A 26,454-nucleotide genomic window follows, 5' to 3' on the forward strand; every position below is an offset into this window, starting at 1 on the left:
CGGCTCTGACACGGCCTTTTATGCCAGAAATCCCCAGTTCCACTGCTTCCGTTGGAACCTCTAGAGCTAAGAAAAACTACATCTATTAAAGACATTTCCCCTTTACCAGATACTAGTGTTTTGCTGAAGAAAAAAAGAAAATCAACTTCAACACAAATTGTTGAGTTCTTACAAGTTCACCCTATAAAGCTGAGCTGTTATTGAAAGGAAAAGAGAAGAAAGAAAATAATATAAGAATGAGAAAGAAACTCGAAGGGAAATCCTTAGCAAAGAATGCCGCTAAGGAAAAAAGTGTTAGCAAAAAGAAAAATTAAATTTTACTCCGCAGAGGATCAATCTCGTTTGCACGAAAACGGTGAAATTAAATAATGATAGGTCTAACTTTAATGAGTCATCGTGGTTTTGCAAAATGTGCGAAGAGGAGAGAGAGAGGAAGATATGATTCAATGTCTTAATTGTAGTGATAGGTTTCATGTCATTTGTGTGGGGGTGAAACCATCCCAAAAGATGTTTAATTGCAATGTATGTAAAGATATGGTATAGTAACTAAACGCAAAATGAAATCCAGTTATTTGAGTTAAAAAATTATATTGATTTCATTGTATAACATAGTAAAGTTTTCTTTTCATGTCTATGATTCATAATAAATTGTTTTTTTTAATGATGTTTCATGGTTTTATTCTTCCAAAACTTGACTTTAAACACGGTGCAATTTAGGCATAATGGAGGTGCATTTTAGGCACATAAAGTGCAATTTAGGAAAAACTTTTTTTTGTTTAATTTAGCTCGCAATTTTTTTAAATGGCTACTTATTCCAAAAATAGCCATGAAATCTTCTTTGTATATCCCTTAATGATAACATTGAAAAAACAAAATATTCAAAAAAATTTTTTTTTACTGAAATATACATGAAAGTGCTTAAGGGGTGCGACATAGGCGCACTTACCCTATAATATGGAACATAACCGTACAATTAAATTAAACAATCCACAATTTACTTACATGGAGGTAAAGCATATTGCAATCTAATATAAGCGACAGGATCAATATGCAACATATTTGTTGTAGTGTATTACTTCTGCATGTCATAACACTAAACTGGTTTATAGTCTATGTCTTAGGGGTTGTTATCACCATGCAGAAGAGACCAGATTGCAGATCGTGAAGCGTAGAGTACTCTTTTCTGTTTCACTTAGCGATGGTAAATATCCAAGACATCCAATTATCTTCATAAAGCCTATAAAGTAAAAACAGTGTTTAGACAAAGAACAACTTTGTCTTGTGTCATAAAAAATATAATAATACTTCATAAATCAGAGATCACGGAGTATCAACATTTAGTTGGTGAGATATAAATCTTATTGGCAATGCACAATAAGTGTATGTTTTTTTATAACCGTTAAAAAGAAATTGCGCTGGGTGTTAACTTCAGTCAAAATGTAACTTGTAGTACAACGAGTGAAAAATCGCAGTTATTAATAAAACCATCTTTATCTGCATGACTTGTTTCTGTAATACAAATAAATATATTCCAAGTAATGTTATAACAAGCTGAAAGGCAAAGTTGGGGATTTAGGTTTGTTTGAAAACTATTGGTATTATGATAAAGAAAAGTGGTACCGTGATCGGCATATTAAACTATGTGAAAAAATGATAATGAGTATCTTACGCAATAACAAAAATGAAGTGGAGAGCGAACATATTTTAAACTCTCTGGGTAAATGATTATAACCTTCTTTTAATATTATTTTTCATAAAAATCGTACTGAATCTGTTATTTATAATTTATAGTCAGTTTGATACTTTTATGAAAGGAAGAGTTTTTGTGGGCCCTATACCGTTTTTTTCTCTCTATATTATTTATTTTCAAGATTTATATAGTAAAAATATACATCAAATGTTAACAGTTCAGTGCGACCTCCTTCCAAGAAAAAATATTAAGTTGAAGTCTATTTTACGAGTTAATTGATCAGTAATTTTTATTTGAATAGTAATACAGCCCTGTCAATAGCTTGTAGTCCGACATAGTGTTGTTCCTCTTAAGACAATAAACAATTAGCCATATATTTTTCACAATTGTATTTTCCGCATAACTTTCAACACAATGAATATACCACGGAACTTACCTGATATATCCTGCAACAAGAAATAACTGTAATATAACTACTAGATGCTGTTTCGGGATCCAGTTGAGTACTCTTATTTGCTGGTCCCAACTGTGGCACGCCCACATTCGCAGTTATTGAAACATCAGCTTCTTCGTAGCGCTAGAAACGCTAATTTTGTTACACCTCACATTCGTTTGCAGCAGTACTATTAAATCCACGGTAGAACCCATCATTGAATCGTGATCCTACTAAGCAAAAAATGTCATTTTAAAAAACTTTGGGAAAATATATAAAAGACGTTTTATAATTTTTGTATGTCAAATGTACAGAGTATTAACTGTACATACGAGCAACATAGTTCTCTGTACAGAACAAACAACGCAAAAATGAATTAGAGCTATTTAAAAAAGGTGCACTTTTCAAAAGTTTAGTATTCAAGTATAAGCTGCAACGACTAAAATATTATTAAAGGACAGGGAGAGTAGAAGTGGTAGTGTTGTCATGTTAGGTTACCTTGTACGAAGCTTGTAAATTTATTAAAACAATCAAATTGTAATATGTTAATACAAAAGAAACAATTAAATTATTTTCCACCTACTGTAAGATAGTGAAAATTGGACAAGAAGAATTATTTTTGTAGTACTTATATTTTATACCCTGTTTATTAAATACGTTTCCCAATTCTTTTTTAAAACCTTTTTTGAGACTTAATTTGGGGTTAACAACGCTATTAAAACTGATTAAAAGTGTTATTGTTACAAAAACAAAAACTGCTAATGTAATTAATAATTTTGACAATCACAACCAAATGTATTTTTAATTTACTCCATGTCGTTATTCCAGTTTGTCCATTGAAAATCAAGGACCCTTGTGTCAGTGTCAATTTACAGCTGTGCTCTGTTGGGAGTTAATTAGATTAATATTATACTCTAATTGGTAATGACAAATTAATTTAATTAATTGCCTCGCTTGTTCGTTCCCCCATATATAGAACACGAGCTTTGAAATCCAATGTAAGTAAATAAACATATACTTTATAGTATCTAATTGAATTTCAAAGCATATTAAATCACTGAAAGCACTTGTTTCCTGGGAATCGAACTGAAATTCGTTGGTCGATACGAATATCAAGAGAGTCATAGCTTTTATATGATTCAATTATTTGGTATTGGACTCTTCCCTTCTCATGGGCTTAAATTAACAAACTGATATGTGATTGAAAGAATGTATGAGTTTTAATATTCATTATATTTCTATGAATAGAAATAGTATAGTTTAATTTCAATGAAGATTAATTCACAAAGTTGGTCATAAACTGGATCTTTTATCTTCCAAATATATATATATATATATATATATATATATATATATATATATATATATATATATATATATATATATATATGTATACACATGTATGTATAATTTCAATAAAGATTGAATTAAAAAAAATACTTGCTCTGCCGCGACTCGAACCGGATATTTAGCTGTTTTTGTTACTTATGCGATAAAATAACCAAACAAACATATTAGCGGAAGACCAAATACCTGCCAAACGTCTTTAAGACATTTATTAAATTTGTATAAACGGCAATAGCCTAATTGTATTTCAATAAAGATTCAATCACAAAAAGTGCTTGCAGTGCATACTTGCATTTTTTTTTTTTAGAGTGCCTTGTTGTAATAAGTTGTAATTTGGTACGTAGTTTGTAATCTAAATGCCTAATTGCAGTAAAAAAAATCGTAGGCTATGACAAGCTCTATTTCCAAAATGGTGGTTTCTTAAAATTATAAAGCGTTAATTAACCTACATATAAAAAAATTCACTGTTATAACATTTTATTTATTTAATTATAAATCGAAAAATACCGAACAAGTACTTGATGTTATCGAGGTAGAAAAGGCCTCCTATTAAATCGGTTTATTTGTTTTATGAATATTAAAACATTTTTGTTATATTATATCAATAAGTAATAATATAGAAAATTATTAATATAGTAATCTCATATAGTACGTTCCCATAATTATTTTGTCGTAATAACTAGACGTTATTATTTTAGGATAGCTGATAACCTTACCAATAAGAAAAGAAGCACCAACGCTTACAGGAGAAGTAGTTTGGTCTAGTCCAAGAGACTGCATGAAATAAGACATATTGCGTATAATGTTGACTCAAAATTGAAATATACAATAATATTGAAGTGAAAACTTTTAGGCGCGTTGAGCGTTTTGGTAGAGGGTAAAATCCTCGGTTCGCGTCACCGACATGCTAATGACCTGCATGAAAAAGTCAGTCTCGCTGTGTTTTTTAACCGTAGACTTGGCCGCGGACTACTAACCTGCATGAAAAAGTCAGTCTCGCTGTGTTAAAACTGTCCCGGCGGAGTATGAAAACAGACTGCGAAAATCAGTGACCTTTACGGCTTCCTCTCGCGATTTAAAAGTGAAGCCAATGTCGTACAATTCTGTAAGATGCGTCAAATTAAAGCTCTTAATATTGGCAATCTATTGGTTACATTTTTAAATATTAAAAAAATTTCGAAATAATTTTGATTATTGTTTACATTTTACATAGCGTTTACAATGACAAGAAAAAAGTAGTAAGCGAGGATTTTTTTTATTTTTTGGTCAGACAAAATTTGTCAGCGAGAAAGTTGTGTGAAAATAGATGAATATTTTTTTGTAATTTATCATTTTTTTATTGGAAGTTTAGTTTAGCCTGTAGTAGCGTATGAAGTGATGAGTGAACGTTTCTGCCGGAACTGTAGTTGGCGCATTGGCTCACTGATACCGTATTAACTCAATAAATTAGTTTATTGTGCAATAAAAATACCTTTACGAAAGAACCAAGTTAATTTAACTAATTTATTAGTTTTAAAAATATTGTGGGTTTAATTGTTATTGCAATATTATATACTTTATCCGTAGCAATAACTGTATTATTTACAACGGTGTTCAACTCACTGTTGTTCACTCGGTGTTTACTCACTTATAAATGAATAATGAAAACAACGAATATATTTTTAAACATTTTTAATATTTGTACGAATATTTGTATTTAAAATTTAGCATTATTCATTTTAATTATGTTTTTAATATTTAACCTCTTCATCATGAAATGAGTATTATTACGGTATAAGATTTATCTTACTAGCGTGGTAAAATAGATTTCTAGTTATTTGATAATATTTTTTCGTGGATTTTAAAATTGGAAAATTAAAAACGCGTCACATTTACAATTACAGATGTACTGCTACTATAACGTATTGTTAATTACTCTCAACTTAATAGTTCCGTTTTCACTTCTATCGGCAGTCCCACGACTGCTACTGTTTTATTTAATATTCAAATTTCTGAATATTCAATAGGGAACACAGTGCCGCACTAAAGTACGAAAGGTAGAATAGATATCTTAAATAATTGAATGTTTCCAACTTAGGACGAAAAGAAATGGAACAAACTATGTGGTAACTTTATTAAACTGTATTATGGTATATGGAGGCAAACATTATATAAATGATCAACTGCTACAACAAAATAAATGCTCTTAAGATTAATATCTTATATAATTAACATATACAGTTATTTTGTTTGAAGGTATACATAAATCACTATCATTAACAAGTATAAAAATACAATTATTTAAGTTAAGTAAATAACATTGTGTTTGATAACTACTTCTCTGAAAAATACATTCAGTGTAAAAAAATAAATATTTTACATTAACTTTAATTTTATTTTCAATTTTTCTAACTTTAAAGAGATATACCATAGTAATTACGCCTACACTATAATAACTACGCTTTTCGTCCGCAAGTATTTTTATTACATACAATCTATTTTTATAATATTTTGAGATTCACAATGATATCAACAAAAACCTAAGATTAAAATTGATTTATGTTTCCATAATTCAAATAATACACTTTTGTACTAAGAATAGTTTACAAGAAGAATGTAAATAAATAATAAATTATACTCACTAAAAGTTTTAAACAAAATAACCATTTTTAAGAATAGGTGTACCAGTTATTTTCTTGTACTAAAAACAATTATTAACACTATAAATTCAATTTTTTTAAGTGAGCTCGTAATAATATTATTAAAAATTTAAACTGACAACAGTGTTCTTACTGAAATTAAAAGTAATACCCTGTACGAACAAAACACAACAATATTTAAGCTCGCATAAATATTTGTCATTTATAAGTTAGACATATATAAACAACTGAATTATGAATAATTCCTGTTCAAAACGATAAGTGAAAATAACTTTTATCACATTCAAAATAAGCAACCAATACAAACAGATAAAAAACAAGTAGCTGATTCTCTATGTACACAATACTATGTGCTATGTATATTAAGCGCAGGCTTTGCATTTCTTAACATATACGTTTCTCCAGACTGCGAGCCTCCAGGAACATCTGAATGCTGGTTACACGACATGGCTACCAGGACAGAGAGTGCAAGAGTAGCTGTACACCACCAAGAAGCCATATATATCGTCAACTGTATGACACAAAACAATTAGATCAGTTTCTATGTTTAGTTCTATATATACTAAGCGATGGATTTGTAATGGCTGTAATTAATTGTAGAATATTCTGGTTACACGACGTGACTACCAGGGCAGAGAGTGCAAGAGTAGCTGTACACCACCAAAAAGCCGTATATGTCGTCAACTGTATGACACAAAACAATTAGATCAGTTTCTATGTATAGTTCTATATATACTAAGCGATGGATTTGTAATGGCTGTAATTAATTGTAGATTATTCTATGTGCAGGAAGCTTTCGAAACATGCTACTCTAAGATCTCCCAAAGATTAAGAGTTGCCATATGCCTAAATTCCTAGAATCTTTAAAGGTAGAAATCTTTCAAATAACATAAGTATCCTTGGGACATATCATCCAGCGGCATGAACGTCCTAGAAGTTGAGATCTTCTAGAGGCGATAGATTTTTAGTATTTCGGAGCTGGCAGCATTCCAAAACTCCCAGAGGCAAAAACGTCCTAGAAATTGAGATCTTCTAGAGGCGGCAGATTTCTAGTATTTCTGAGCTGGCAGCGTTCAAAAAATCCCAGAGGCTGGGAACTCTTTTTCCAGCTTCTTGAAATTTCGAAATCCTGGGTTATTCCAGATGAATGCACTTCAGAATTCGTTAGCACTTGGATGCCAAACACTTGAAGTAAAAAGTTGTGGTGAACAATGGTCGAGTTAAGAGTTTACAAAGAACCGGAGAATCTAGAGGTTGAAAGTGACCAGAACCTGGAAATTTGGAGGTGGAATATTGGGAGGTCAGGATATTACATGAATATTACACTTCTTGAGGCAGCAAAATTCTGATAATCACATGCTGTCAATGGACGTCAGCTAGTTCAAAGAAGCCGGAACATGTATGGTTTGGAATCTTCTTGAAGCTGACATCTTTTTAAAGCCAGAAGCACCTACAGGCTAAGAGATTATAGAGATGGTAACCTCCCAAAGTCCGAGAATTTAAACAATCTTGATAGAGGTCCATTAACATTGATGATATAATATGCGTCGGGCTTCCAGAGGTTCAGTTGCTCCAAATCGTCTGTACATAGTCGATTTCAATACACTATAGGAAGCGTTTAAACCTAGGAATATTTAAAAGCAGCAGGTTTATTATAATTTTTTGAAAGACATATTTATGAAATGCGGAAAAAATATTCTTTGATGTTATAAAAGTACAATTATTATACTAAACATTAAAATTATTAAATTTTCTTACGAGAGCAGCTGTAAAGCCCTGTAAATACCTGTAAAATAAAAAATTCTTTAAAATGTAAACACAAATTTTTAATTAAATACAATATTTTTTCTAATATATTAGTGTGCTAATAACTGCTTCCGATAAAAACTAGCAGGTGGTTGCATTGGTGGTGCTGCATGAGTCGTAGGTGGTTGCTCGACGAATGCAGACGTATTGTGACCTGTATTATGTATTTCAGTTTTAATAATTAGTGTTGTGTTTAGTTTTGTATTAAGTGCATGTTTTAGAGTTAGTGAAGTTGGCACGCAACATGGTAATTGTGATACCTGACTTAGGCGTGTCACAACGCTCTGGTATGATTTGTTTATTTTAACCTAGGTTGTAATTATGTGTTAGGTTAGTTATTTAACTGAAGAAGAGATCAGATTGCAGATCTCGAAACGTAGTGTTACTGATTTTATGTTTGGAAAATCCTGTTTCCTTCACAATCCATCCTCGAAAATAAACTTCAAACAAAGAAGTGAGGGTGATGGTTTTTAAACTAAATCTTACAATATATAAAACTTAATACTCACTTATGAACGGTAGGTTGATGAAGAACCTGGTCCAGTTCCAGGCGTAGTCCGAGAAAATCAAAATCCTGCCGGGGAAGGAGGGCAGAAACGCTAGCTCTGCAATGAGGACCAGGATCGTAGTGAAGAGCCAGGGTTTGAGTAGTGAACAGTTTTCCTGAAAAGGGGTGAGTTTTTGAAAATTTAAGTACAAAACGCAAATAAAAGCTTTGGTTTAAAGTAAAGTTAATTTAATTTTGTGAACAAGTATAAAAAATACACTCGTGATAGACTGTGTATCATATCAGGAGTTATACATCAGTGAGGGTTGGAAGCATCTTTTAACATTTTTGAGACGTAAATACTGAAAGTAGCAATTTCTAGCCAAACATTGGACTATCATATGGTTGGCTGACACTGATTAAAATTTATTAAATGGCGTGTCTGCTAGATTATTTAAGTTTTTTTAAGTGGGTAACACTATAAACAATTATATGAAAAAGTTGTTTGATATTTTTAAGCCATTCAATTCCCTTTTCCAACCCCCTTCCCAAAAATACTACTGCGGCTCACGACCAACTTCTCTCTTACGAGAAATTCCTCTAATAATGCACGAAAAAACTAGGCTATGTGCCTTATAATAGAAATCTGTTCCTGAAATACCGAAATGAATAATTTGGCAAGAGATTTCAGTTTGAATAGGGAGAGAAAGCTGTAAGCGTGCACAGTTATACCCAACATTATATTTTTGATAAAAAAAAGTTATTTAAAAAATGGTGGATTCAAGCTGGCGGCCGAAAGAAACAAACATAAAATTAAGTATTTACTGCAAAACAATGCAAATGCCTATTTATTTACTGGCCTCAACTATCACTCTTTCGATTACATATTTCTCAATATCAGATTAGCATTATAATTTTTTATTACATTTTTAGTACGGTCGTGTCTTACTACTACTAGAAAATTACTAGGAGAAAATAACGTGTATGTCGTCACTACTTTTGCAGACAACAAAGAGCTTACAGTGTCCGTCATCAGTGTGGAACTTGCTTGGCGCAGACAATATACAAGGATAAATTCCAAAACTATAGTAACTGACCTGGAAAACTCCCAGCAGCAGGATGAGTGCAGTCAGGGTCTGAATCAGCTGTATGCAGATATCTCCCCCCAGCACCCAGGACGATGTAGCCTTATCGTCATCACCTTTGGACAAAATCATCATTACAAATGACAGCAAGTTACAATTACTAGCAAGATGCATGATTTCTGGATCTGAATCAAATGTATGCAGATATCTCCCCCCAGCACCCAGGATGATGTAGCCTTATCGTCATCACCTTTGGACAAAATCATCATTACAAATGACAGCAAGTTACAATTACTAGCAAGATGCATGATTTCTGGATCTGAATCAGCTGTATGCAGATATCTCCCCCCAGCAACCAGGACGATGTAGCCTTATCGTCATCACCTTTGGACAAAATCATCATTACAAATGACAGCAAGTTACAATTACTAGCAAGATGCATGATTACAGGATCTGAATCAAATGTATGCAGATATCTCCCCCCAGCACCCAGGATGATGTAGCCTTATCGTCATCACCTTTGGACAAAATCATCATTACAAATGACAGCAAGTTACAATTACTAGCAAGATGCATGATTACAGGATCTGAATCAAATGTATGCAGATATCTCCCCCCAGCACCCAGGACGATGGAGCTTTATCGTCATCTCCTTTGGACAAAATCATCATTAAAAACGATAGCAATTTACAAATAGCAGCAAGATGCATGCTGTCGAAGTCTGAATTAACTGTATGCAGATATCACCCCGCAGCACCCAGGACGATGGAGCTTTATCGTCATCACCTGTGGAGAAATCATCATTACACCCCAGCACCTAGATGACTACTGCCAGAGCCTGAATCAGTTGTATGCAGTTACCTACTCCTAGCACCCAAGATGATGAACTCTTATCGTCATCATCTTTAGACAAAATCATCATTACAAACGACAGCAAGTAACAATTAGCGGTAAGATGCTTGCTGTCGGAGTCTGAATCAGCTGTATGCAGATATCTCCCCCCAGCACCCAGGACGATGTAGCCTTATCGTCATCATCTTTAGACAAAATCATCATTACAAACGACAGCAAGTAACAATTAGCGGTAAGATGCTTGCTGTCGGAGTCTGAATCAGCTGTATGCAGATATCTCCCCCCAGCACCCAGGACGATGTAGCCTTATCGTCATCATCTTTAGACAAAATCATCATTACAAACGACAGCAAGTAACAATTAGCGGTAAGATGCTTGCTGTCGGAGTCTGAATCAGCTGTATGCAGATATCTCCCCCCAGCACCCAGGACGATGTAGCCTTATCGTCATCATCTTTAGACAAAATCATCATTACAAACGACAGCAAGTAACAATTAGCGGTAAGATGCTTGCTGTCGGAGTCTGAATCAGCTGTATGCAGATATCTCCCCCCAGCACCCAGGACGATGTAGCCTTATCGTCATCATCTTTAGACAAAATCATCATTACAAACGACAGCAAGTAACAATTAGCGGTAAGATGCTTGCTGTCGGAGTCTGAATCAGCTGTATGCAGATATCTCCCCCCAGCACCCAGGACGATGTAGCCTTATCGTCATCATCTTTAGACAAAATCATCATTACAAACGACAGCAAGTAACAATTAGCGGTAAGATGCTTGCTGTCGGAGTCTGAATCAGCTGTATGCAGATATCTCCCCCCAGCACCCAGGACGATGTAGCCTTATCGTCATCATCTTTAGACAAAATCATCATTACAAACGACAGCAAGTAACAATTAGCGGCAAGATGCTTGCTGTCGGAGTCTGAATCAGCTGTATGCAGATATCTCCCCCCAGCACCCAGGACGATGTAGCCTTATCGTCATCATCTTTAGACAAAATCATCATTACAAACGACAGCAAGTAACAATTAGCGGCAAGATGCTTGCTGTCGGAGTCTGAATCAGCTGTATGCAGATATCTCCCCCCAGCACCCAGGACGATGTAGCCTTATCGTCATCTCCTTTGGACAAAATCATTATTACAAATACCAGCAAGTAACAGGTAACAGCTAGATCTATTATCAGACTTTGAATCTGTTGTATGCAGATATAACCCCTCCCCCCAACCAGGACATGTAGCTATATCGTCATCACCTTTGTACAAAATTATAATAACAAACGACAGCAAGATGCATGCTGTCAGAGTATGAATCAGCAGTATGCAGATATCTCCCCGAGCATCCAGTACGATGTAGCCTTGTCGTCTTAACTTTCGGAAAAATCATCATTACAAATTACAGCAAGTAAAAAGTAACATATGGATGACTACTATTAGAGTCTGAATCAGTTGTATGCAGATAAGTACCCTCAGCACCCACGATGATGAACTCTTATCGTAATCAATCTCGGGCATAATCACCATTACAAATATAAAAAAAACATGTAAAAGCAGGATGTCTACTACAAGAGCCTGATTCACTTGTACGCAGATATCCCCCCTCAGCACTCAGGATTACGCAGTCTTATCGTCGTCACTTCAGAATGTAACCATCATTCCAAAAAGTTACAGGTATCAGCAGGATGATTACTGTCAGAATCCGAATAAGTTGTTTGAAGATATATCCCCCAGCACCAAAGATGATGTAGCCTTATTTTCATCACCTTTGGAAAAAATCATCATATTAAATTTCTGTTAGTTACAGATAGCAGCAGAATGCGTGCTGTCAGAGGCTACCTCGTAAATAATTTGTATGCTGATATCTCCTCCCAGGAAGATGCACTTTTATCGTCATCTGCCTCGGACAAAATCATCATTACAAATATCAGGAAGTAACAGGTTACAGCTGGTTGACTACTATCAGAGTCTGAATCAGTTGTATGAAGATATCTCACTCCACCACCCAGGTTGATGCAGTATTATCGTCATCACCTCCGGACATAATCATAATTTCAAATGTCAGCAATTTTCAGGTAGCAGCAATATGACTACTATCAGAGTCTGATTCAGTTCTATGCGGACATCTACCCCTAGCACTCTAGATGATGCAGTCTTTTCATCACACCCGGATATAGTCATAATTTCAAATGTCAGCAAATTATAGGTAACACATAAATTTTATTCACTCTTGTTAATAGTTTAGACGTTCATTAAATAATATAATTCTAATTTAATAACCTGAAATTAAAACTAAATTGTAATAATTTGTTGAACCTAGCATACATGATATCTGGATATCATAATATTATAGCTGGAATAATAAATATCCTGTCAGCCACAGTGGGAGCAAAATTGGATTTCATGTATCGGCCATTTTGAAATAACAAATATCTTAGTAACCAATGTAATTTAATTAGTTAGCTAGCCAATTACTCAGTTAGTATATCAGCAACATTTACACTCTAATTAGGTATAATGGTGTTTTATCAGAAAAAGCTGCATCTGTACACAACTATAGAACTACATAATATTAAGAAATATACTCGTCAATTACATCTTAGTTTTATGACTCCACTTAGAAAAAAATTTCATAAATCCGAGTTACAATAGTTATATACAAATTGTTTTTATTTCAAATTGAAAAGCAATCATGGGTTTATTTCATTGTATTATTTATACAATTCTATTGAAATATTTTATACAAATAAAACTTGACAAGCGTATCATATATCAATCAGGTTTTAAAATTATCATTACTTTGTTGTAAATATAACATACATACAATGGTTATTGGATGACACGTTTTTATGACCCAAGGGACAATTTACCAGAGGGTAGATATAGAAGTTTGTAATTAAACTGTATAATTAAAAGGATACAAATGTAGTACAATTAATTTTAGAGACTAAAAGTGTGATAGTTACCGATAACAAGTACAGTATCAGGTAATTACGTAAAATATTTAGCCTGACTTCTAGCAGCTTTCGGATATGTTTGCCCCCATTTCTTTCTCCTCTATTATTCTTTCTCTTACTTTTTACGTATTAATTACCATCTCACATGACGAAGAGGATAGATTACAATTTCCGAAACGTTGTTTTATACATCTTATAACACGTAACGATGGCAAATGTCCGAAATGCTATTATCCTCTCAAGTATCTACGTAACTTTAGCAAGCCAAGCAATTGTATAAAATCGCAGTTTTAGTTTTTTCAAACATATTTTTGGTACGTATAAAAATGCAAATATAAGAAAATCTGTACTTACTCACAGATGTGAGAAACAGTTCAAAAGCTGATTGGATAGCGAACAGAGCACTCAACAACTGCAATAAAAACAGGCACTCAGTAACTGTTTGATCAGTAATATGATTGTAGTTTCAGAGAATAAGTCAATCTTCAAAATACACACATTTATCCTGACTTAAATAACACTTGTATGGTATATATATATATATATATATATATATATATATATATGTGTGTGTGTATATACCATAATTCAAATTAAGAGTACGTCACATCATGTGTCGCGTAACAGGCTCGGTGAGGTGTATGCAAATTTTCAAGTCTACAGCTCTTTTTATTCATGAGATATCTTGCACACATACACACACATAATCATACGAAAAATAACCACTCCAGGTAGTCAAAAGAGAAATTGTACCAGCTTATCGAGTGATGCGTTTAATCACGGACGTCGCCACCATAGGGGACATAGGGGACGCGTCCCCCAATATTAGAAAAGTCAGTTTTGTCCCCCCCCTAAATTTTATAAGAAATGCATTAGAATTCGTAAAAAGAGACAAGTCTACAGTTTTAAAGTTAACGTTTACGTTGTGATGTGATAGACCGCATTTAATAACAGTAGTATGTGTAAAAGAAAGCATATTAAACCTGATAATAAGTTTTTATTTTATACTTTTATATATATATTAGTATATATTTTTCATTTGTATTTTTAGACATGTTTTAAGACCAAAAACAAATTGTTTAAATGAAAAGGCTGCTTTAGAAATGTAAGATTTTGAGTTTATTTTAGTGTTCAAATGTCATTTCAAGGTCCCAATTTTCAAAAATTTCCTGGGGAGGACAACCCATTCGTCCCCCCAAAGTTTTAACGTTGGCGACGCGGATGGTTTCAATGGCGCTTACCCAATTTCCATGGATGAGCATGCCAATCACATTATTCTTGTCTATGTATTAATGAAGTTCCATGCAAAATCTACAGATGAAATCTTTCTCGAGATGTCTCGTAGATAGTTAGGGTACATTATTGCGATATTATGCAACATGTCAAAATATCATATGATTGTATTAATTTGTTTCCAAATTAATTTATTCTGCGATTTTCTAGTTGCTATCATTGTTACCACAAGACAAATGTTTTCTAATGCTCATAAAATAACCTGGCGTGACATGCATTACCATCGAAATCAAATTCTGTTTGCTTTTTTAGTATTCACTTTAGTGTGATTAAGTTAAGTTGAATACGAAAAAGGTTCCTACGAAAAATCAGTACATGTAATTTAGTGTTTAAGAAACATTTCATAAAGTTTTTACAGTGTATTAAGCAAACTGACAAAATGTGAAAATATGAAAAACGTAATTAATTATTTCTTACATACTAACCAAGGAAATAAGTCCAAAAATTGCTGAGCCCGTTCTGAGAGAGAAGCAGCAGCAGCAGGAGTTAACCTCTGGGCACTTCATCTTTTACCTTTGTTTTTCACCTCAACCTGAAACAAATGATCAACTACTCAGTAAATTACAACACTAATTTGGAAAAGCAATTCCCATTTGTAAAATTTTAAAGAAAATTGGCAGTGCAATTCAATCTTATCAGTATGTTTTGGGTACTTTGGTATTATTTGGAGGCCGCTAATTTTGGAAGAGTGTTTCTTACCGGGGACCTAAAAACTAGATTATTAGAAAGAACAGAGTTTATTTGACTTACTGTCGAAGTTAAGTGTATGTCATTATGATGATCGGTTCTTATTTTCAGCCTCCCAAAAAGAAGACGTCGGCGAGAAGAACACTCTGTTCCTGCCTACTACTTGTTATTACGTGATATAAGTATGTTTAGATTAGGTTATCATGTTACTAGTAGTAATAAAGTCAAAGATAACCTTTACGAACGCACTTATATAAAAAAAGAAAAAAATAGCTGCCATGGTAACACACCGCTAATTGAATAAGTATGACTAAGAAACACATGACTACTATTTCCACACCGAGTTTTGCTGAAGTCGGTTAGAAACTATGGTATTTGTGTATAAACTTGTTTGTTAATGGTACACTTCTAAAATTTTCTACTGTTCGCTTTTTCAGTCATACTTTGATATGTTGCTCCTTTTAAAAACCTTGAACGGTCGCCCCCTAAAAACCATAAAGTATGTCGAAAAGCGTCTGCCACAAAGTTGTTTCAAATAGTTTAATGTTTTTAAAACACGTTTATGTGTGTATTGTGGAAAACTTGAAAATCTTTTACGGCCGTAATCTTCAAAATGTTTATAAAATGAGGTTGGCTTAAGATATATATCCAAGACGTGCGATAAATATGTTTAAACCAAGTTTGTATAAACTAGGTAGAAATTACAAAGTTGATATTTGCGACTCTGCGTTACATTGCATTATGCTATTAATAAACTATATAGGTAAGAATATATACTTCTGCGTTTTTGAGAGAAAGTATTATGCTATGGTTTTCATAAATTCTATTATTAGGGTGACTGTAATAGTCTGATATCTATAAAATCGATCTAACTGTAAATTCATCTTATTTAACAGCGATCGACAAGTGTTAACACAATAGGACGTTGCACTGTTGGAGAAACGGTGACAAACAAATAGCAGACTGTCACTAACAGGAAGATTGCAACTTAGAACCTGCGAGTGCCAGATACCAAGCCACAGCTGTACTCAAGTGGCCAACAATGATGCAATCATTCACATTCTATATTCGCATTTCTATTTCAGCACTGCGCTGCACCGTGCATCGTGTATGCTGACTGCATTACCGTACATTCACGACTCAACCTTCACGTAACACGAGTGCGCCAACAATGATGCAGTAGTTTACATTCTATATTCGCATTTACATTCCGGCAATGCGCTGTTACATGTGTGCTGACTGCATTACAGTACTGTACATTCACTCTACTCAATCTGTAAATGACCTAGTGCGCCAACATTGATACAATCATTTACATTCCGGCACTGCGCTGCACTGAATCACTTGTGTGATGACTGCATTACAGTACTGTACATTCACTCTACTCAATCTTTAAATGACCAAGTGCGCCAACATTGATACAATCATTTACATCCCGGCACTGCGCTGGACTGTGTCACATGTGTGCTGACTGCATTACCATACATTCACGAGTTGACCTTCACGTGAACCTGGTGCACTAACAGCCGCCTTATACATCTCTCACTGTGTGAATGGGCAATCAGGCTTCTGTATTCTCCGACTTTAACGTTGTTTTTAAGATACAGGTGTAAAATATATTAGCATAAATACCTCAATCTGACCTCAGCAAGTAATTGCAAACTGACAACTTCCTTTGATCATCTGTGAAAATGAAGTATCTACAATAATACAGAAATGTCGCCTACTCTTTAAGAGATTTCTCTGAATTCTAAAGTAGTACAGAAAAAATAAAATATTTTGAAGAATCCGACATTATTTCATGTTCCTATAATTTGTTGTAAAAATAAATACTGAAATACTACAGGGTAAGAAACAACTTTGTATGTCTATTAAAAGAGAGCTAATCAAGAGGCTAGTGGGCTGTTCGGTGTGAGGACCACTTTCAAGTCAATGGTGGGTAACTCACAGAAATTTTAGCACAAGAATGTGAAACATTATAGAAATTTAAAAACGAATACAAAGCTAAATGAACTAGTCAGTTACTGTTTGTGTTATCTCATTTGAACATGTTTATATCAAGAAATTATCAGTTTAGTTAAGTTGAATCTTTTGCGGAAAGCTTTGCATTAAAAAATGCACTAATTAAAATCTACAGAACTTAATAATTTCCTCAGTTTGTGTTATTTAGCAGAAACCAGTATAGTAGTAGTATTAAATTATTGTAAGTTTTAATTTTTTCGAGAGATTCAACGAAAAATAGAAAAAACACTTATTTAAGGAAACCAGTAAGTCAAATGTTTGTGGGCAAAACAATCTTTTCTATTTATCTCAGAAAAGTTTCAAGGTTTGACTTATGTTGGTACAATCGGGTTTTTGGCTTCATTGTTTTTTAATATCAGAGTTATTCAAGTTTAATAAAACTTCTGAATACCAGAAATATAATTTTCCAAGGGTTTCTAAGTAGAACTTTTTTTATTTAGACAATTTCTAACCACAAAGAAAACCAAGATGTTGTTACCTTCGCATGATATGAATTAAGTTATATCATAGTTGTATTTATTGAAGCAGTTTGTATTATTATTTCATAGTTAAAAAGGGTTGCACATTAGGTTATTATTGCACAGGCTTTTATTGTTATATGTTATGTTTTTATTAGTTCTAAATATTAAGATAGGTCTATTCAAAGTTCAGGCTTTGACTTTCAAAGCAGTTTTTTAATGCACGATTGTGTTTTGTGCTTTAAGAGAGCAGGTTGTGCTTTCATTCCTAGGTTTGATATAAATTAAAAAAAATCCTTTAACGTAATATCCTTCATAGATATCTAGGATTAGGGGACATTACACACTCGTGTTTGTAGGTAAGATATTAGAACTGCTAGTGTACGTGTGAAACAAACTCACCGGATAAGTATTGTTTCCCAGCACCACATTAATTTGATATACAAATAGTATTTTGAGAAAACTGACAACACGAAGACATGCAGAACGAAAAATGGAATAATTAAATAGACACACTAGCGTATAATTTTATTTAATTTAAGATTGAGTATTCTACGTTTTGTAAGACAGCATATGCTGGCTGCATTACACTGTTTGCTCGGACCTAACCTCAATACATAACCTCAACAAGTAATCGATACATCTACTCGCTCGTCTCTGTAGGAATGGGCGGGCAGTACAGTGGGAGGAATGTCATAGAGGAAAGAAATGTGGGAGGATGAAATTACATAGAGTAAACAATGCAAGCGTAGAAAAGGCGTACAAAGGTACGTATGATTGTAACGGGGAAAGTGGTAAATATAAATATGATTGATAAATGTATTTTTAAATAGTTTAATAATAGGGTAGATTTGAAATTTAAAATAATTATGATTACAAATACAATAAATTATAATATAATTGTTTAAATACAATTTAACTGATACAGATTAAAGAGACCAGGAAGTTTGTAGAAACTGTTATAACAGTATTATGCCGGCTAAATAGTTACGTATCAAACTGTTACAAATAGTTTTCTTCCCCCACGCACCTGTATGGTGCTTGGGTATTGCGTTATATGATTGATTTTTTTTAAATAAAGCATTTTGATTACTGATTACCTACTGAGTTTTCACATTAGGTATGATGTGTATTTTACAGATCTATGGAGAAAATTACATTATGTAATGACAAATTATTAATTTTAATTAAAATATAACATTATAAAATAATATTTTTTTACAATGAATACATATAACTTACTTCCTTCAAAAATCTTTCATATTTGTGCTGTACAATTTTAAATAAATATCTTTATTTATTTGTGACATTTTCTTATCTTCAAGTGATCTTAAAATTATGTATATAAACATATTTTAAAATAAAAATTATTCATGCCGAAAACCGACTACACCATATTGTACGTTTTACACATTTTATGTTCTCAATTAAAGAAAGATTAGATTAGCAGTTTTAAAGTACTGGGCTGGAATGTTTACATAACGTACATTTTATTATGATACAGAATAAAATACGTGTAAATATATAATGTAATAAATTAAATTAATAATTAATAAATATAATAAAAAATTAAAATTATAAAAAGTACTTTTTAAAGACTCATATTCAAGTTATCTTATTTGGCATAGTACATTTATGACATAATTGATTTGTGAGAGCAACATATTAATGTGTAAATACCACAAGTACTTTAACTCGAGAAACAAAGTAATTTTGAGGTTAGCTTGTTCATAAACATATGTAATACGTGAAGTGATAGCTCTGTGTGTATGCTTAATCAAAATACTGTTAGTTATGCGTTGTGAATGTATTTACCAGTCAGAATGAACCCTGTCGTACACAGACCAACACTGCCAAGCACTGACCAAAGTTCCACACTGCACTGACCTGTGCCTCTGACCGAAATAGCTCAATGACGACGCCACGCTACAAGGAGCTTGGGACTATTTGAAGCTGTAACCGCCCGTTTATCAACGAGATAAGTGATGGAATTGTTTATTAGCTGCAGCTCACGGAATGCAATGTTCCAAGGTCGCAGCACAATCGTTGGCCGATAACGTTATCTTTTTGTCGCTCGGGATTATGTGCTTTTTAGTTTCCATAATATTACTAAAATACACAAGAACACTTCTGTACAGGACGAGAGCCGGTGGCCAAGCAAACTAATACTCGTACTTAAAGTTTGATTGAAAGATAACACAGTTCCAAATTCTGTTTGTGAGCTTTGCAGTTTTATCAGTACTCTCGACCTTGTACTCTACCCACTCTCCTTATCCTGTTTGTTAATATCCTCGCATAAATTAGTGGACAATGAGGACAGGCAAAGTAAGGTAAAAAAGGAGATCGGCTCCTCACTTTTGCGTACTCCTCATATATATGTATATACACCAAAAGAATGGTAATAAACAAATTTAAATTTGTGACTTCCAATGTAATTATAATCAGCAAATTGTTAAATGAACAAAACCCGCTCACTCTTTAAGCACCGTATATATATACGGTCGTACGCCTTAAAGAGTGAGCAGGTTTAATTAACAATTTGCTGATTACAATTTGGAAGTCACAAATTTAAATTTGTTTATTACCAATCTTTTGGCCATCAAATGTGGTTCTGGAAAATCTAACAACGCCCGTTCACAACTGAATAAAAACTTTCTCAAAACTGTAGAAGCCTGAACGATATTTTAAATTTTTAGACATCTATAATGCAATGTTCGTAAACAGCCTGCGGATATCTATCCATACTTTACGTATTTAGTCCGCTGACGTCTAACTAACCATTCATATATTAGTAAAACGTTTGGAGCCGGCTAGGGTTTCATATTGTCCATAAATAGCATGTAAACGTGTATGCTATTGATAGTGATTGATATAGCTGGGGACTTCTCCCTTAATTTGTTAGACGAGGGGCCGATACCTTTCAAGTCTTGTTCTGCCAAGCATCTTATCAAATAAGAATAAGAGGAGTCGATACAATACAAGGTCGATTGTACTGATAAAAAAGTGCTACGGTCACATACAGGATCTGAGCCTATGACGTACCCAAGTTAGATCGAAGGATTGACATCGAAATCTGTGCGGCCATTGGCATTACCATGTTGTTTGTGAAATAGCTGCTAATGTATAGTTATAAATATTGTCCACGAACAATCTGTGGAAGTTGGGTCAACCATTTTGATAGCGAAAATCCTGAGAATCTTACCTTTTCATATTGTTTGTGATGTACGCACTGTCTAGTTTTCAATTTTGTCCGTGGACAAGTTACGGACGTTTAGCAATAAACAGTACGGGGTAGGAGTACAACATACCATGTGCCTAGTAACAAACTTAGCTGATAATTGTTGCAAACAGTAACAGTTTCTAGTTAGCTTAGGCAACATGTGTTACTATATCACGTTTCAAACGTTGTATAGTTATGTGTACTTGGTTTGTTTTACACTGAAAATTGATTTACACTGAGATTTTATCTTTGACCATCATAGACGAATGTTAACATATTCACTAATGGTCAGCCAAATCCATTGGAGTACATGCACCATCATCGAACTCGATGTTGCTTATATACAAATAAAGCTTCTTACACAAATTTAAATATATACGACATTCAAGTCTTGAGATATGGTGGAGACAGACACGATAATCTCCGAGCTCCTCGAGTGATAGACTTTGCTAATGCTCAGCTAATTAGTGAAATGCGAGTAGCTATTCATTTTGCATGTTAAGTGCTGGAGTCAACTTGACCACATTGCGTTTGAATAGCTGACATACTGTCCGAGAATAGGCTAACCTGTGGTAGTCGTGATTAATATTCTTAACCCCCTCCCCTCCGAAAGCTAGATTTCTGTCGGCATTCCGCCACTACTAACTGTTAACACATCAATAAAACACTGTCACAAACGATTTTTTACAGCAAATTCGAGCAAGTTTTAATCACCCCAGTAAATTCCGTGTTCCTTAGAATGGTTTTAGATAGATTTTCGTAATTCTTCTGTCTATTGCCATTTGTTTCATGGGAAAAAATGTCTCATATACTTGAGGAAACTTATAGTTACGCCATATACTCAACTGATATCTCCTGTTCCCAAAACAACACTTTGTTACAGTCTAATTTATGTACGTAAAGCATAATTACCATTAATTCAAATATCATTAGTTTTGAAAAAAGTATAATTACATTTCAGCTATAGAATATTGAAGAGAATCTTGGAGATTTATTAATTTTGTAATTAATGGTAGAACTAGTATTAAATAAGCATCACATCAACAGAATCATATTTAACCTCGATTCACGTGGGGAAATATTTTGCAGTTGCTCCACGGATGTGCTACTTGACTAGCCAAGTGTTTCATTTACATCTAGAAACCATTTACATTAATACATTAACATATTGCACCAACCGTTGCCTCTATAGCTTCCTGTACATGCATGCAAACACAGAGCTGCCCACAGATGTTGTCCATTGCTCAGGATAGAGATCTCTAGAGTGTACTTATGTACCGATAGATTACCTAGACGTGAACAGGCCTAGGTGCGCAGTGGACAAATGTCGCTGTGCGCATGCGCGGCCCGCTCATCTGATCAGCGCGTACAGTTAGTTTCAAATTCAATTCAAATTCAAACCTTTTATTACCGTAAACAATATACATTATATGGTAAAAGTCAGCCATTTAGTCTAAAATTTTGCAAACATACCACAGTGTCACATTCATACATACATGTTTTGCATTAATTAATTCCAGTCACTCGCCAATTTTCACCATTTTCAACGCCAGGGTCTATTTTCAAAATGGGTGGTCTCCCAGTTACATGCCAAAAACTCGCCGACATTATAAAATGCCATTGACTCTAAAAAGCGTTTAAGACGGGTGTTAAACGCCTTAGGCGTTGGTTCATTTTTAATGGAAGCTGGCAATCTGTTGATAAAATGGACACCTGCTTGCGAAGGCAAGTGTTCATAAACCACCGTTCTATGTTTTCCAGAACGGTAGTTGTCTCTGCCTCTTGTCTCATATCCGTGCACGTCACGGCCCCTCATCAGGGTACATTTGGACATACAGGATGAAACTGTTTCCAGGATGTACAGAGAGGGCAGAGTCAACAGTTGCAAGTGTTTGAAGGCGGTCGTCACGACTCTCTAAAACTCAATTTTGCAATTATTCGAATCGCTTTCTTTTGAAGTTTGAAGGCTCTCAAAAATGGATTGTTTGCACTAGAGCCCCATAACACCTCATAACATAAATGACTGAGGCTGATTTGGTACAAATTGAGTCGATGTGAGCATTCCATGTCAACCCTTGGTCAAGGTGTATTCCAAGGAATTTAGTGGATTCTGTTTCTTCTAGAACGGAGTCTGCCAACATTATGGCAGGCCCACACCCAGAATCTCCACTTCGCAAAGAGAAATTAAAAAAATAAGATTTTGAGGCGTTTTTTGTGAGATTTAGACTTTGGAAGTGTTGGACGCAATTATTCAGGTCAACAAAAGCCTGTTGTTCCAACACATCCTTTGATTTTCCATTGAAACAGAGAGTCGTGTCATCAGCATACTGCACGAGTCTCCCGTGCAGTAGTGATGACTCTATGACTCATTGACATAGACCAGGAAAAGAATTGGACTGAGTATGGAGCCCTGAGGAACTCCATACTTCATTTCTATTGGTGTTGAAAGTTGGTTTGATATTTGAACCACTTGGGTTCTGTGGCTTATGAATGAACTGAGCCACGAAAGAGGCACTCCTCGAATGCCATGCGATTCCAGCTTGTCAAGCAGTATATTATGGTCAACACAGTCAAATGCTTTGGATAAGTCGAGAAACACACTTAAGGTGGGGTTTCGACTTTCTAATCCCTCTACAACTCTTTCCAGTAGACTCACTACTGCGTCTACCGTCGCTTTGCCCTTTCTGAAGCCCCATTGGTCATCAGAGAGCTGGTTGTGACTATTAAGAAATCCAAGCATTCTTACCAAAAAGAGTTTTTCAAACATTTTGCTCAGAACTGGCAAAATGGAGACAGGCCGATAGTTATTGATGGAATATGGGTCATCCTTATTGAAAATAGGAGTTACTTTAGCCATTTTCAGGAGTGAGGGAAAAACTCCTGTTTGGAAAGACAAATTCACTAGTTGAGTTAGGGGGCTCAGAATGTGTTGGGAACACTTTTTTATGAGCCACATGGACATTAAATTAAGATCGGTTGATTTGTTAGCTGGGAGGTGTTGGATAATTTCGGTTAGCTCTTTCTCAAGAACTGGCGCCAGCATCATAGATGCTACAGGGCACTGTCTTCGCGTTTGGGTAACTTGGGGCTCAGACGGCCGAGGATCCAGCCCACAAGCTACAGATGCAAAAAACCCGTCGTTAAACTCATGGGCAACCTTGGCTTCGTCCTGCACCAATATATCTCCAATTTTCACTTTGATTTGTTTGGAAGTTTTGGATTTATTGTTAATGATATCCCACACAGTTTTGGAAACGTTTTTTGGAAGAAAGAATTTTATTCGAGACATCATATGCTTTCGCCGCCTGGATCACTTTTTTATAAATCTTTTTATAATTTTGAAAATAAATTTTGAAATTTTCATTTACATTAGTCCGGTAAATTTCGGAGAAAAATTTCAATTTTTCTCTCGAAACCAGTATTTCTTTCGTTATCTAGTTACTGTTTGTCTTTTTAGTGCAAACTTTGATTGTTTTTGTAGGACAGCATAGATCGAGATGATAATTAAGGCAATTATTAAATGATTGAAACTGCTGTTCTACGGGTTCTGTAAAATTTAGAAAATTCCATTGTTCCTTTGAAAGGGAAGCATTAAGGAGAGCAATGTTATTTGGCCTTGTGTCTCTTATGATTTTTGTAGTTTTGGGCTCCCTCTCGATTTGTTTTCCCATAATTATAGCCTCTTGGCCGTAGAGGTCCGAGATGGCTGTATTAACCACAGACACTGCGACTTTTGGAAGGTTGGAGACAACGTTGTCGATAGCAGTTTGTGTGCTTCTAGACTTTGATTCCAGCTGCTTCGAAATCTTTTCCCACTGTTTCCTTGATTGAAAACACTGCGAACTTGAAGGTGTTTTTTAGAAAAATTGAGACTCCCCCTCCTTTGGAGAGTTGTCTGCAGTAAGAAGTAGCCCGATTGAAATTTGGAATTTTGCAGAGTTCAATGTTTTACTCTGTTTACTGTTTTTACTGAGTTCAGGCTGTTAAACCTGTTTTCGGTCACGACAAGTATATCTGTGTTCTGTTCTTCACAGACGAGTTGCAATTCATCGAGCTTGTTGGTTGCGAATTGGGCGTTTTGGTGTAGCAGCCGAATGGAATTTTTATTTAGAAAATTTGCATTCGTTTGTAGTTGATTTGGCGTATCTGTCAATTTGTTCTGGCGCTGAAATATGGGGTCCCTGAAAGAGCGCTTTTTGTTTCTATTTTTTCCTATGTCTGAAGTAATAAAGTTGTAGGAGTCTCTAAAAAACCAGATTCCTTGTTTAAAGTCTTCTTGACCGCGTCGGCATAGGAGTCGTGTGGGAGGACGAATGGCTCCGCAGTCTCTGACGACGCACTCTCGTTTCGGAGAGTCGGGCGCAGGGCTTCAGCTTTCCTCAAAGGCACCGTACATTCAGCAGTTCTGTGTGCTCCATGAGTAAAGTGCGTACTAGCGTGGCTAAAAACATAAATATCGGTGCTTAAAATGGACACCTCAAGTGCTTCGGTTTTGAAAACAGTAAAAAAAAGATAGAATAATGTACAAAGTTTACAAATATATGGAGAAATAGTACCCCAGAGCGTTATTTTAGCGAAGTACAATGAAAGCCTAGACGCACATCAGACCGATATCTGCAGTAGTGCTAGTAGTCACTGGCTGCACCTGCCGTCCCTCTCCTCTTATCCCAGCCACACCACAATTAATTCCCCTCAAACTCCTCACCCCTCCATGCGCGAACAGTTTTATGCCTAAATAATCCATCTGTAGGTTCTTAAACTACTTAATCTATTTGCAAAGAAAAACAAACTATCGTTCAAGATTCAAATGAGGATAATATCAGTCACTTCTACAATCCGTTGACACAATTTGATATATTTAAATATATTTGACAGATTATCTATAGCAAATAGATAATTTGAAAATGTAACTCTTAATACCCAGTATGGCCTTTGATAAATAATTCAGTCCAAGACCCCTTACAGAAAGATTTCAAAAAGCTTTGTTTCAAAAAGTGCTACAATATAGTATTGTGTACACAGCAATCTTTTAAAATATAGGGATATTAACTTGTCTATCCTAATTAGTATTTTATCACAACTTTTAATGGTATATTTATTATTTATTCTATATTCTACGAGTGTTTAAAACGTGTATGGTTCAGTTTGGGTGATTTTCTTATTGTTGAAAACAAAATATAAAATTACGATTGCCAGTTTCTAATAGAAAATCTTTCTGAGCGCTGGTGGATTTCGACTTTTACAAAATTTTTGTCGATTGATTGTAAATATAGGAATTGTCATTTAAAAACTTTGGTATAATTCAAGCATATTTTGAAAAATGGCTATATACGAGTTTAAAAATGTAATTAATATGAAACATAAGCGAAACTTTCTTGATTTAAATGTTAATATTTAAATAGATTAGGAAGCGAATAAATTATCTGATGTCGAAACTATGCAAACAGTTAAATTTGAGTTTCTTCATCACTTTGTTTTAAT

The 26,454-nt window shown here is 34.4% G+C and overlaps 1 protein-coding gene across 7 annotated transcripts in view; it reads right to left on the reverse strand.

Moving 5' to 3' along the window:
• Positions 1-5,569: 5,569 nt before the first annotated feature.
• The window catches only part of LOC124363009, a 54,771-nt gene continuing 33,886 nt past the window's right edge, over positions 5,570-26,454 (reverse strand). For 3 of the 7 annotated variants that reach the window (XM_046818060.1, XM_046818063.1, XM_046818062.1), the window contains exons 2-6: positions 15,012-15,118; positions 13,648-13,705; positions 9,500-9,603; positions 8,425-8,578; positions 5,570-6,620 (exon numbers count right to left, since the gene is read on the reverse strand). In XM_046818060.1, coding sequence (XP_046674016.1) covers positions 6,547-6,620; positions 8,425-8,578; positions 9,500-9,603; positions 13,648-13,705; positions 15,012-15,092 — 471 coding nt within the window. In that variant the 5' untranslated portion in view covers positions 15,093-15,118 and the 3' untranslated portion in view covers positions 5,570-6,546. Of the gene's footprint in view, positions 6,621-6,644; positions 6,794-8,424; positions 8,579-9,499; positions 9,604-13,647; positions 13,706-15,011; positions 15,119-15,336; positions 15,929-18,155; positions 18,180-19,568; positions 19,724-26,454 lie in introns of those variants that run through there. The other 4 variants (XM_046818058.1, XM_046818064.1, XM_046818061.1 and 1 more) reach the window with 4 other exon arrangements.

The sequence above is a fragment of the Homalodisca vitripennis genome, chromosome 5 (assembly GCF_021130785.1).
Source record: "Homalodisca vitripennis isolate AUS2020 chromosome 5, UT_GWSS_2.1, whole genome shotgun sequence".
Classification (NCBI taxonomy): Eukaryota; Metazoa; Arthropoda; class Insecta; order Hemiptera; family Cicadellidae; genus Homalodisca; species Homalodisca vitripennis.